Source organism: Nanorana parkeri, unplaced genomic scaffold (genome assembly GCF_000935625.1).
Source record: "Nanorana parkeri isolate BGI_ZX_2015 unplaced genomic scaffold, ASM93562v1 scaffold155, whole genome shotgun sequence".
Classification (NCBI taxonomy): Eukaryota; Metazoa; Chordata; class Amphibia; order Anura; family Dicroglossidae; genus Nanorana; species Nanorana parkeri.
Genome location: NW_017306423.1, coordinates 323,720 through 337,663, shown reverse-complemented (window position 1 = coordinate 337,663; position 13,944 = coordinate 323,720). Strand labels below are relative to the sequence as shown.

The following is a 13,944-nucleotide window of genomic DNA, read 5'->3' as shown; positions in this document are numbered from 1 at the left end:
AAAAAAGTTATAAGATCCCAATGACCTTCTTGCATCAATTTGGAATGCTTTAGCCGGCCATTAGAACCACTTTATACATTATTTTTAATGCAGCTTAATGTGTTATATAGGATATTTTTTTAATGTAGCATTTTATAGAAATACATTATTTATATATTGCATAGTGATTTATTTATAAAGAAAATAAAGCAAAAATGGTGATGCAATGAAGGCGGAAGAAATTAATATTTCCACTTTTTATTTTGTAGACTTCTGAATGGAATGACCTCTTCATACTCCGAGTAGGATGGCGTTGCTTGAAGCGTTGGCTTGTTCATTGCTTTGTTGTCTTGCAGCTGCAATGAATGGCACAGTGTGACTTATTTGAGATAAAACATAAAACAAAATTGAGAACTATATCATTCACACATACATTCATTTCACATAACAATCACATTCATTTTTGTGATCCATTGGTGCCAGGTCTGAGTAAAAAAAATATATGAAATATGGCCTCTCCTGCCTTCTACCCTATGTGATTGGGAATCTTTCTCAGCCACAAGATGGTGCTGTATTCAAAGAATATGACCTATAGCCCTGGGTGCCAACCTGCAGCCAGAGGGCCGAGTGCCAACCTGCAGCCAGAGGGCCCTTTGTCACATTGCGTGGCCCACAGGGCCCTTGAAGATAGTAGTCTGTGTTTTGCTACTTACTTAAGCCAGTGGAGAAAAAGTATTCTTTGGACTATTAGTTGATAGTGTTCTATTTTTGGCCTTTTTTCTTCACATTATCTTACTTTTTTCTGTGATGTTCATATCTTTTTACATTTAATGTTTTTTTTTCTCTTATCTTTTTTTTTTTTTAAAGAATATATTTTTCTTTATTTGATTACTTTTTTAAATCAACATCCAAGTTATACGAAAATGACAATAGCACCTAAGTCCAACAACTATTACTATGGTTATTTGGTAATTTCAGATGGCCTCTTATCTTTTATTATATTTTCTTGATTTAAACTTGCTGAAAATAATATCAAAGGTGTCACAATTTTGAAGTGCATTTCCACTTTTGCAGCCAAATAGGGAAACAAAATATCTACTTTGTATTTGTTACATTGTATCATTGATGTAGCATAACCTTCAGAAAAAAATACAAAATTGCTGCTTTTAATTTTAGTTGCTGAAAAAATCTTACTTGTCTTAGATTCCTTTTTCTATGTATGGTTAAAGAAGAACTATGAAGTGAGTGATTTCCACTCATCCTCATAGTTATAGTGACAAAGAACCTGTCACAGGTCGGCTCTATCGATCGGGAAGTGAGCAAAAACATGCACCAATCTGCTCACTTCCCGATCGTCTCCCTGCAGTGAGCGGTGACTGTCAGTCACCGCTCCCCACAGGGATTCCCCCTCCCCTCGCCGATCCTCCAGTACTGAGTGGAGGAACGAAGGTGGGGGGGGCACAGCTGGCTCTGCCTCTAGATAGGCAGCTGGATGGATCTCGACAGTATTGTCGGGATCCGTCCTGGCTACAGCACTCTCAGTATATAGCTCGCGATTTACTGAGATGTGGGTCATGGGAAGAGGTTAGTGTATGTCCTCCTGTGACCCTAAAGAGAATTATGTGGAAAAAACACTTACCCCATAGTTCTCTTTTTAGGAGGGGGCTGGTAGGGGCTGGGGAGTCATGTTTATCATGGCTAGCCCCATCTGTAAATATCTCATTGCTTGGGTTGTACATTGTCTGTCAATGCACTTTAAATAAAATTGTCCCCTAATTGCATATTGCAAGCCATTATACAGATTAGAAGCTTCCTATAGATTCCTATGTTTAAACCTCATCCAAAGAAATAACCTGAAAGGTAATAAATAAATAAATACATAAATAAATAAAACAAAATAAGAAAGCTAAAATACCATAAATAAATCTTCAAAATGTTCCTCAAGCAAATTTCCCATCAAAAAGCAAAACTCAGAGTTTCTAGTTTAACCTAATGTAGCTGATGGCCAAACTGATAATTTTACAACAAAATCAAATCACAGCTCTCAACCCTACTGATATATGGTGGAAACCTGTGGTAACTTCATTCAAATGGTAATGATTGTAGGCCATATAATAATGTTTTTAGCTTGGGTTAACCCTAAAGAGACTCTGCCACCAACCCAGGCCTTTTAACTTAACTTTAACTAGGGATGTTCATCTTAATAAGCATGGGTTGGTGATAGGGTCTCATGTGAACATGGGTGAGGCAGCTTCTGCAATGCAAAAGATCTCCACAGTTGGATACCCTACTTAAATGTCCACCTGACTCTTATCTAATAAAGTTGTATCTGGACTATTAAAATTGGTGTTGCTCTTCAATTTATACATCTACTATGTCATCTCTGGCCAGGAACATCTGCATTAACAGTGTTTGCAGACTATGTAAGGCTTCCCAAACCCTTTGCCAGGACCTTTGCTCTTGCCAGGACTGGGGACGGATGCAACTGCATGTGGCTGGAACACAAAGACTGCATAGTGTCCAAAATGGTAATTTTCAAATACAGCCTACCATATGCTTATGAAAGTACTTTCACTGGAGAAGTTTATCTTAATAGGCATGGGTTGGTGACAGGGTCTCTTTACAAAATGTAACTACAAGAGCTCTTAGGATGTTACCTGTATTTGTTCATAGTTCGGGCATCTGTTGTGTGTCTGCAATGCTGCATAAGGACTTTCTGGAGAAGGTTTTGGGTGATTGGGGACCTAGAAAATTCAAGGTATAAGTTAGTAGACAACAAAGGTATGGCCAACTTCTGCTTAGTCTTTATGACTCTGTGTCACAGATCAGCTGCAGAGCTGATCTGTGTCTCACTGTTTGCATGTGTCCTTACCTTTAGCTGCTATCGGTCTGCTGGTACCTGTGGTTCCACAAGCATGTTCTCTCCTCTTGCTGCACTGTGTTAGCAGCTAGGGGTGTCATCCGATTCACCTGAGGGTTAATATACCTTCCTCCCTGCTACTTCCTGTCCTGCCTCCTAGCCCTTTTCCTATTTAAATCCTGTGCAGACTTGCATCGGGTTGCTTGAGCAACACTTGTAACTGAGCCCCTTCTGTGCATTTGTTCCTGACCTGATTTCCCGTGATTATCTGGATCTCCTTTTCCTCCATCCATCCATCCCTGCCTGCACTGTGTCTTCGGGTACTCTCCATGCAAGCAGGGTGAACCTGGGGGTCGTGACCTGGGGTCAGTACGCAGTTAAGTCCAAACTTCCGTGAGGGGGTCCCTGGCAGAACACCGGCTGGCCCTTAGACTCCACGCCCTGGGGGATCCCATGCCACCTGCTCGCCTGGGAACTCACAGCCTTAGTACTGTGACACTCTGCCCTCAAGATACTAAGCAAATACAACAGTACATGAGGTGGCTCAACAGCAGTGCATATGTTAGGTGCCAAGTTTCTTTCGTTTTTACAGAGTATCCTAGGATTTTGTCCCCAAAACCATTGGGTTGCCTTCTGTCTTGGTCATGGTTTGCTTTTTATTATTGTGCGGGCCAGAAAGAGAATGAAAATCCTAAATTTGCAGTTGAAAAGGGAAACCTTGGGGATGATTGTTATTTTGGGAACGAAAGAAGAAAGGATTTCCCTCACTTGAAAAGATTTGTTCATACTTTCTGTAGTGTCTATAGGAAAATAATTCAGGAGATATTTTCCCAATTGGATACATATAACTAAAAAAGGGGGCTGTACCCATTCCCTACTCTGTGAAAAATGAAATAATAAAATGGCTTTAGATATGATTTGTTCCCTAAATGACTGAGTTCTGATTTATTTCTGAACTTTTCATCGTAAAATAAACTACAAAAGGCAAAAATATTTAAAGCATTTGTGCCTTAAAGGACAAATACTGACCTGAATATTCATGTAGATATGGGTATTTGCAGAGGCTTCTTCAGCTGCCGGTCTTGGTGGCCTTGAAGCTCTTTTCTTTCTGTGAACAGAAATTAGCTGCCGTATTTAATATAATACAGGCTAAAACTGTGCAAAGTGTGCGCAATACTTTCTAAGTCAGCATGGCACATGTTTTCTCATAATTGGTTACCGCACAAGTGCAGAGGAGTAAGCCATTGCTTTTACCATGCAGGAGAAAGCATCAAGTTCACTGTAATCCCTTTCCAAGCAGCATAAGCTCATCTTTCCTTCACTTAGTCACAAGGCATTGAAATAGCTATGGAGTTGCTTATGTCATAGCTCACACCTGACTATGGGCTCTCCCCATGTGGTGCTTGGTGACTAACCCAACACAAAGCAACTCACATGCTTCTCCATGTCTGGAATTATTTTGTTGCTTCCAGTAGCTGAACATAGCAGTAGGGGAGCAAAGGAAAGGTGAGGGTATTCTATTGGGGAGGGAGGGAATTGAAGTGAACCTGCTGCTTTGACCTGCATGGGCAAAATACCAGATTGAATTAAGGGAAGTCATTAATAAGGAAGCATAAATGCCAATGTTAGCCTCCTCTTTTGAAAATCTAGTTTCCTGATTGTCACACTGATCCAGTGGCTTCAGTAGTTTCTATGCCACTGATTTGGATTAGCTTTGCAGAACAGGGGTTCTGACTTCTCTCTGACTTTGAATAATGGAAGAGCCATTACTGTCATGCTCTGATTTATACATCATTAGCTGGGGGGGTTGTTCTAGCTCACTTTACCTTAGAAAGATCGGTTGGATGAACTAGTGTGGTTTTAATTAAACATTAATGTTTTTAGTTTTCCTTCCTTCTAATCAGTCAATGACCTATCTAGAGTTACATTTGAGGGAGTACCCCTGCCCCAAATCTTTACTGAGCAGCTTTCAGCTCCTTGTGTTCTCTCATCAGCAATTTATAAAGCTGTATACCCTGTTAATGTGGCCCTTTCTATGGCTGTGCAGGGTGCAGAAAAAGGGTCACCAAGCTCCCAGCATCCCTATTATTATTATTATTATTCAGGACCTATATAGTGCCAACAGTTTCTGCGGCGCTTTACAAAAAATTGGGGAGACAGCACAGTTACAATAACATTTCAGTACAATAAGGTTAGGAAGGCCCTGCATGTGAGAGTTGATGGGTTTCCTCCCATATTCCAAAGACAATGGAGAACTATGAGGTGAGTGCTTTTCACTCACCTCATAGTTCTAGCCGACCTGTGACAATGAGACTGTCACAGGTCGGCTCAGTAGATCGAGAGGTGAGTGAACATATACCGGCGTTCGCTCACCTCTCGATCCTGTCACGGCTCTCTACCTACAGCTCGCGGTATACTGAGCCTAGGGTGATGGGAGGACACTAGTTTGTTTCCTCCCGTTACCCTAAGGAGAACTATGGGGAAAAGTCTTAACCCCATAGTTCTCCTTTAATTGGCTCCTGTCTAAATTGGCCCTCGTAAGTATGCATATGATATTGTGTGCTTAGATTTTAAGCTTGTGGGCACGGACTGATGTGAATGTGCACTATGTTAAGCGCTGCGTAAAATTGTCAGCGCTATATAAATACCAATAATAATAATAACTGGACTAGGGAGTACCAGAGGATGGGAGACACATATACTCCCCTTTCCACGTTGCTTGTCTACCTGGATTGGGAAGCTCCATAATGACTTTTTGGTACTAACACTGAGCTGAGGACTCCACCACTCACATAGGACAGAGCTGGGCCAATCACATGAGAAATTGATTTTCACATGGGAGAGGAGGAGATAATTACATGAGAATCACCCATACTCATAGGTTTTGGGTATGTCACTTCTCTCCTGGCAGCTAAATAGAGGGTCTGCATTGCAAAGCAAGCATTAGTATGTTATGACGGGGGGGAGTAAATTACTTTACCTCTGAAAAATTCATAGTACTTACCTATACCATATCAGAGTGACTACTGCCAATATCAGAGTGACTACTATCAATAACACAACAGCTGTCACCACTCCTCCCATGTGTGACCTTCGTGAAGACTTACAGTCAATACCTAATAAAAAGAAATCGAGCTATACATGTACACCATATTGACACATTTTGGTTATTATTAAATTGGGACAACAACCAAAACTAAAGAGGAGGTGAGTAAACATCTCAAAAACAGAGATTTAGATAGCAGTAAAGAAATGGTAGGCTCTGCTTGGACATTGGGCTGTTCTGCTTGGACATTGGGCTGCCTTACTGATAGACTTGGTAGGCAGCCCAGGTAACTGAAGGCGCACACACAGCATGCTGACAATACTGCTTCTAATAGTGAGGTAATGGCTTATTGCTGCCAGCCTGCTACATGGAGCAATGATCTGCAGAATAATGTTCTTCTGCTTCCTGGCCAAGATTGGCCTAGATTTTTAAGGTAACGTTCACTTTACCCGATGTGCAGTATGGTGGCTCCAGGTCCCACTTAGCAAACATCTCATATTGCTTGCTGGAGAAAGCTCATTATTTGACTACAACTTCCTAGTTAACCACTGAGCCACCTCTCCCAATTGCACACTTTAATGTTTGCCAGTGGGACTGTCTATCGCATAAACTGACTTGGCAAGCAGCCACTGGCAATGCTTGCCTTTCGGACCTGGCACCATCTTGCACAGTATAACGAGGTGCAGGTCCACTTTAATATATAGTTGTTCAATGTGGATAGCAAGAGGAAGCATTAGAACCTTTGTCATATTTATATCTATATCCCTGTTGCAAGGATTTCAATACAATACAATGTACTTACAAAGCAGTGTGATTGGTTTAGATTTTGTCTCCCCGACCTTGTTACCAGCCACACAATAATACTGTCCTGATTTGTCTTCTGTCATCCTATTGATGTAAAGGGTTATAAATGCATGATCGGTGTGGGATGTCTGATTGTTCTTGTACCAAGTATATTTGGTAATATTTGGGTTTCCGTAACCCTGACAAGTCAGTGCAACGTTTTCTCCTTTCCTCACATGACCAGTCTCATGGGTGCTTCGGACAGACACCATTTTTGGAGGATCTAGGAAAAAAAAAAGATACCATTATGCTCAGCAGATTAATTGAAAGTAGACTTAAACCCTACCTGAATGATATGCTGTTTGCTAAAGCACCATGTATCATAAAAAACTCCCTTTTCGTGAAATGCATTTTCAGATTTTGTCTTATGCCTTGTTGTGCCAAATTGGACCATACCTGTGCAATATGTATAAGCATGGCTAAAATCTAATACATGACTAGCTGAGACTCGATAGCCACAGTCACAATGCTCTCCATCTACTCTAGAAAGACCTATATCTTGCTTTATAGTAGATGGTGCTGATACATTTTTGGCTTTCACTACTTCTAATAAATGACACCTGTGCCACTTCAAGTTAAGTACTTCCTAATACCTATTGATTTGGTTTCAAATGTAATCTAAGTGGGTTAATTACAGTCGTTTGATTCCTAGATCCTAATGGAAGACAGTAGCCTCTGATTTAAAGTTCCTGTTCTTAAATTGGAAGAAAGCCAAATAACTTTTCTCATTTACTCAACTGTTGATGTACAACTTCCGTTAAATAGTTTTTTTTTTCAATTTCTCTGTAGAGTGGGGAAGGGTTATCCCCTATTTTTTCAAAATCTTTCTACTGCTTGTGGGGAAATTTCCCTCTGATTCTGTTCTGAAGACTGTTGTTACTGGGACAGAAAGAAAGGAACAGTCTTAAACTTTAGAGTAATCACCAGTGTAACGATCGCGGCTGCGCTCCACCGTGGAACGCAAGCCCCGGGACGGAAGTAGAGGAGCCGATGCGTTCCAGCGTGGAACGCATCGGCCCCTATGACGTCGGCAGCTCCTCCCACACTCCTCTCCTATAAAAGGCTGACAGAAAGATCAGTATGGCGTTCCACTATTGCCAGTGAACGCCAGCTGACAACCAGAGATCCCCTTCCTGGACCATTGGACCTGTTACCTGGAAGAACCCTCTTTGTGCTAGGACATCTAATAGCAAGTATTGCCTAGTCTGAGACAGCCTGTCCCAGATAGAGCTCTCTGAAGTCATTACTTTTGATCTCATGCAACTGCTGTATGGACTTCCTCATTACTATCTGAGCCACACCATTTAAAGGGGAAGTGCTGATATTTCTTTTGTGTGATGCTGTGCTGAATAAAACTCCTGACTTAAACCCCTGTCCTAGAAAGTTGTCTTCTTTACAAAATCAAAGACTTACCCAATTGTACGCATGGCCTGCCTCCAGGTTCTTATTTTGTGGATTAGGGAGCCTGAGCTGAGCAGCCCCAAATAGAGTTAAGTGAGAAACTAGTCAACCAGCTGGAAGTCTCACCACATGGATCAGGACACTAACGGAGTGTCCAGCACAGGATATTAGGATTTCAAGAAAAGGGTCAATTGTAAATGGTGGCAAATAAAAACAGGATATGAGTTGGAGGTCTGTGCAAGAAGGTCCACAAACCATGCCTCAAAGTCAAACAGTAGAGTAGGACAAGAGTTTTAGTTTAGAGTAGGTTTCTGACCAGGAACTCATCATCTAAAGTTACGTCTGGTAACCAGATTGCGTAGTATAGTGCACATTTACAGATCAACAGCCAATCGAAATGCATGATAACACATTAGGGACAAGGTTTAGGAGAAGAGAACAGAAGATGCGGGGACATCGCTGCGGACCACTGGACCTGCACCAACCATCAGGAGAAAACTTGCTGGCCATCATACAAGTGAGAGACAACTTTACCATGGTGTGCAGTGTGACATTCTATCACAATAAGTGGAGATCGCACTGAGCATTGTACGCACAAGGAGCCGGACCTGGCCAGGAGGATTTTGAAGAAGAGCATTTGTGTCACCAGGCAGATTGCACAGTGAAGTTCTTGGCTCCTCCTTCCTTCTGTTGGCTTATTTTATGTTATATTATATTTGAATAACAGTACTGCAATATTTCAAAGTTACTTACATAATATGTTGAGCTTCAGAATTCCTTCTCTGTTAGAATACTCTGCAGAACATGTCAGGAATTTTGAGTTGTCCTCTGAGTCTGCATTGTATTTTATTACTGAAGTGGTCTCCCAATCTCCAGTTGGCAGCAATCTGTTGTGTGTTATGGCAGTCAGGTTCCTAAAGTTCCATCTGAGTATTGGTGGGTTACCAGGACATGTGTGTGTGGTACCACAAGTGAATAAATAGTTATTTCCTTCTGTCATTTCTTCAGGACCAGATACTGTAATAGGTTCTGGAAAGCCTGTAAAAGATATGAGCAGGAACAAGATATGAGCAGGAAAAGCTAGTAGCAAGTATAAGTTTATCTATTACATTAGCATGTTGAACCAATACAGACACCAGGGAGGGATAAGGAAGGAATCAAGCTGGTTGGGGGAAGAAAGGGAGGACGGCAAGAATGAAGAGAAGGAAAAACAAGGAGGGAAAGAAGAGAAATCCATAGTAAATATGTTTCATGTATTAAGCCCAACTTCCAGTTCAGGCATCCGACTTTAATCCCCCCTTCCTAGAAGGCTCCCCAAGCTGTATGTTTTACTATTGTGATGCCCTTTAAGGGGGCAGGACCATGACATCATAAATTCTTAGTATGGCCTTAGTTTTTCAGACTGAATTATGTCCCGCTTTATTCAACACGGAAGATTCTGGACCTCTTATGGTGAAAAAGTGAGTACTGCAGGGGACAGCTCCAAATTGAAAGAGAGTATTGCAACTGGATTTTTTTTATTTTGTACGCTGCATGGGATCCCATTTTGTTTATTTTTTGAAATGGTTGAAGTTCAGGTTTTAATCAGTCTAAATAAGCAACAACCCTTAATTTATTAATTAGGCAATGTGATAAATATAAACTGGTGTTATAGCTCCTATTTAAAATACTGGTAATGTCTGTGCTAGCCAGGCACAAATAAAAAAGCCATAGGTGCCTACGATGGGCTCAGTGTCTTATGATGAATTATATTTTCTTACATGGAAATTGCATTTAAAAGGAACATGGGAGCATATAAATATAAACACTGACTAGTTTTTTTTTAAAGTTGCAGCCTCTGGGGTCTCCTATTCTGACTTCATAACCCAACAAATTGCTAGACTTGAAGAAGGCAAGCAACATGGGAGTTCAGGTAGTAAATTCCCTCATCAAGGTAGCAGCCCCTTAAGCCTGCTGTACATGACTCAAATTTTGACTGATTCCTGCTGAATTGGCCAAGATTCAAGCGTTGGGTAGCCCGGCAAACGACACCTGGTTTGATAAAAGTTAATATATTAAAATTGAGTGAGCTGGGTGGAAAATAATTGGTCAAACAGTGACTGCACTAAAATCTACACATGCATGGCTCACCTTAGTATTCACCTTAAAAAATTTCCAAATCTTTTCACAGATGATCGATTCCAATGAGTTCCTCTGGATTGACTTAGAACAATGGGTTTTTATATTGAAGCACAACTATGGGTTCACCTCCCCAGTCAAAACCCCACTTCTCCCTGGATGCCCCACTACATTTTTTTTGTCAATCTCATACTTATCTGATGTCTTCAGACTGATCACGACACAAAGGTTTCTCTCCCAGCGGTAGGCCATCCTGGATTATACAGAGAAGTGCACTAACATCATTACATTCTCTGCTTAATTTTTACTGTGAATGAAGGGTGCCATGGTCACACCCCCTCAGCAGACAGGTCCAATATGCCCCCCATTCCCAGACTCTCCCCATAAGGTCAGCCAGCATCCCTACTTAATCCTCATGAAAATCCCCCATGAATGTGATATTGTCCATGCAGATTTCCTTTGCAATTTGATCTGTATTCAGCTTAGACTTTTCTACTTACCCGAAATGTAAAGATAAACAGAATTCCCCTTTTCTACTTCTGATGTTGGTGGATCAGAGTCAATATGGGCAAAGTAGTCTCCAACATCTGCAATGTTCAACTTATCAATCTTCACAGTACAGTCACCCTTGGCCAGATCACCCACTAAAGACACACGTCCCAAAAATGAACTCGAATTCTTGATGTTATAGATTTCTTTCTGGTTCCTATTTTTATACTGGAGCCCTTTGATGATTGGCTTTGGCCCAGTATAGGTGAACTTGCATGAGATGACAGCACAGGAACCTTCCAAAGCCCTTACGATTTTGGGGAATTCAAATTTCTGGGCTTCTACTGATTTCATCATATGATCTGGAATAGAACAAAACATGCAGTTAACAATCCAACAGAAAGCTTTTATTAAAGTCTGAACACTAGCACATTGAAGCCTAATCATCGTCAAAATAGCCAGGCAATTGTCTTTCTCAAATGGAAGTCAAATATGGCAACCTACAGCTTTCTAGGTATTCTTTGAAAGTGGGTCAGTTCTTAAGTATTCTGTTTTTTAATATATCTCTTAGAATTGCTAAGCCTTATTCATTTTGTCTATAATGCATGTCTCCGCATGACAGTGAGTGGTTGATCCAATCTCCTTATGGATTATGCCATATTCAGAGACATGTTTTCCCTTAAAAAAAACAACCTTTTATTGTTTCTGTTTGATCCTGATCTGTGAGCTCTCTCAGACCAAAATGACTCAAATATTTACAGCTTTAGAACAACTTCTACTGCTCAGGTCATCTCGGAAATATCTAGATGTTGGAAATCACAGCTAGCAGTTGGAACACAGATTTACCGGACAACTAAAACAAACAGCCTTCTTAAATTGGGTACTTAAAACCCAAAATATGTTGGTGCCTTTCTATTCCTATTTGTTTTAACACAAAGATATTATATACGCTCAGAGTTTCCTTCTGGTGCTCCTCACTTAGAACTACATGGGGTACTATCTGATAGGCCTGACCATCCGGTCTCCCACAAGTCAAGAATCCTTAACTAGATCTGATCATCTTGCTAAACTTTTCAAACATAGTCTGAGGAAATATCATCTACCTAGTGTTTCAGTGCCATCCTACATTCCCATTGACACTTTATCCATTCCTAAACTTACAATATGTAGACAATTCTGATATTTAGCCCTTCAAAAAGATTCTATAGCCTTGGTCTACATGCTCATATTTTTTACCTTTTAGTAGAAGTCCTAGCAGTAGTCCCGTGACCAGATGCATGGTTGATGGATCCATCAATCTTGTCTGTGTCCTGCTTACTCTGAGAAAGCTTCCTCATAAGTGTTTAGACTGTTTTCTATCATGGCAAGGAAATGGGTTGCTGCAATATTGCTGATTGCTCCATAGTTTTGCATACGTGTCTTGATGAACCACAAGTTTATGGATGAGCAGAAAATAAACCGGAACATAAAATAAAAAAAAGGATAGAAGTAGAACTTAAAAAGGTAAATTTCCCATACTTTATACATTGATCTTCCTGTATGTTATTGTTTTTATGCATTCTGTATGTATATATAAAATAAGCATTCATGGTACCATAAAGGTATATTTATATATTGGTGTTTCCATTGTGATATTCAAGGGAATTGAGGATCACAAGATCACAACAAGAACACAGGGTACCTTGGATTTTAAATAAAGTCCTGTTTATTGAACATCAAATATGATTCTTCCATAAAAAAAGGGGCTTTCTTCAACAAAACAGATATACACAAAGCACCCAGTTCTTTACGTGCAACATACAAAGACAAGGCTCACAAGTCAATAGAGTTTTTTGGTCTGGTCATGCACAGCGTCAGCACCAATTCAGAGATGATTGGAAGATCTACAGCCCAATGATACACAAATAAGATACATTTTTGTTAATGATTAAGGTGCTTGAATGCAGGGGCCTAACTAGAAATCACAGGGCCCCATAGCAAAATTTTATATGGGGCCCCGTGATTGCTAGTTATGCCACTTGCAGAGCCCACCATAGACTGTCTATGGTGGGCTCTGCAAGGTTTCAGTTAGGCTGCACGCCTCTTACCTGTCAGCGTTGGTCACCTCCGTGGTCGCCGCCGCCGGGCCCCTGCCTCCTTTTCCGTCCCCGGGCTCTGCCTCCTTCTATCAATGGGCTCCGCCTCCTCTTACATCACTGGCCCCACCTGCTCTTAGATCGCTGGCCAGTGATGTGAGAGAAGGCGGGGTAGCTGTTAGGCAGGTCCCGCCTCCTTCTTTACTGCAAACGCCGGTGTAACCGGCCAATTCTGCCGCATCTGCTGTCTGTCACTGACACAGCTCCGCAGCGGCTGTGAGGGGGAATGTTCTCCTTCACAGCTGCTGCTGAGCTATGTCAGAGACGCCATAGCGGCCAGGCATCAGAGGGATGCCTGGCCGGGCCCCATAGCGGCCGCCTGGGTCGCTATGGCGATTGTTACGCCACTGCTTGAATGTATTTTTAAGATGTAACTCCTGAGTTCAGTGTCACTATAAATATCCTTTAAAAGTTTTAAATTCAAAAATGGAAAATAAAAAGTTGTGCTATGAGAAGGCAGGGAAAAATATGGCCATTATTACTATTATATCTGCACCTGAGATTGGTCACATTACAGGAAATATCTCATTGGGTTCGGAGTGAAAACATCTTACTTGTGTGTCTCATAACACAGCTAATGTTGAGTAAACAAGTTGTGAAACTGGAAGATTTCCCATAAAGAAATCCACTAAGCGTTAATTGCTCAAGTCATAGCAATTAAACGCTTCCTTTAATGGTACTGAGGAGAGCAAACCAAAACACTGTTGCAAGAAGCCGAAGAAAAGCAGCATGTAAGGAAGCTCGTTCCCACCGGCTGCGGCCCAATGCAATCATAAAGCGACAACGATGCAATGTGCCTTATGTACTACAGCTTCCGTTCACACCAACACACTGAATTGGTATATGCTGAAGGAAAAATGGACATTGCATTTTTATTTGCAGTGCAGCACATTACAATCAGAGCATAAAATTACACTGATGTTTTTATTACAAAAAGAAAAAACACAACACGTTGAGCCCTGTGAACAGGGCCGGATTTCCCACAAGGCCACCGAGGCCGGGCCTCGGGGCAGCAGGCAGTAGAGGGGCAGCAGGGGTGTGGAATTCCTATTTTCCGGTCGGGGTAGTATTTG

General features: G+C 41.3%; 1 protein-coding gene across 1 annotated transcript; it reads right to left on the bottom strand.

Moving 5' to 3' along the window:
• Positions 1-221: 221 nt before the first annotated feature.
• On the bottom strand, positions 222-12,015 carry LOC108785319 (cell surface A33 antigen-like). The gene is made up of 7 exons (XM_018554366.1): positions 11,973-12,015; positions 10,748-11,098; positions 6,688-6,951; positions 5,844-5,955; positions 3,869-3,947; positions 2,637-2,723; positions 222-335 (listed from the first exon to the last, which is right to left on the bottom strand). Exons 1-7 carry the CDS (start codon positions 12,013-12,015, stop codon positions 222-224), a joined length of 1,050 nt encoding a protein of 349 aa, XP_018409868.1.
• Between the last annotated feature and the right edge of the window lie 1,929 nt (positions 12,016-13,944).

Excerpts from the sequence above, each read along its gene's own strand:
- LOC108785319 (XM_018554366.1), bottom strand. The coding sequence starts at position 12,015 with ATGCATCTGGTCACGGGACTACTGCTAGGACTTCTACTAAAAG. Across the intron at positions 11,099-11,972 it reads GCTAGGACTTCTACTAAAAG|ATCATATGATGAAATCAGTA; the intron begins GTAAAAAATATG and ends GTTCTATTCCAG. Across the intron at positions 6,952-10,747 it reads TGTTTATCTTTACATTTCGG|ATCCTCCAAAAATGGTGTCT; the intron begins GTAAGTAGAAAA and ends TTTTTTTCCTAG.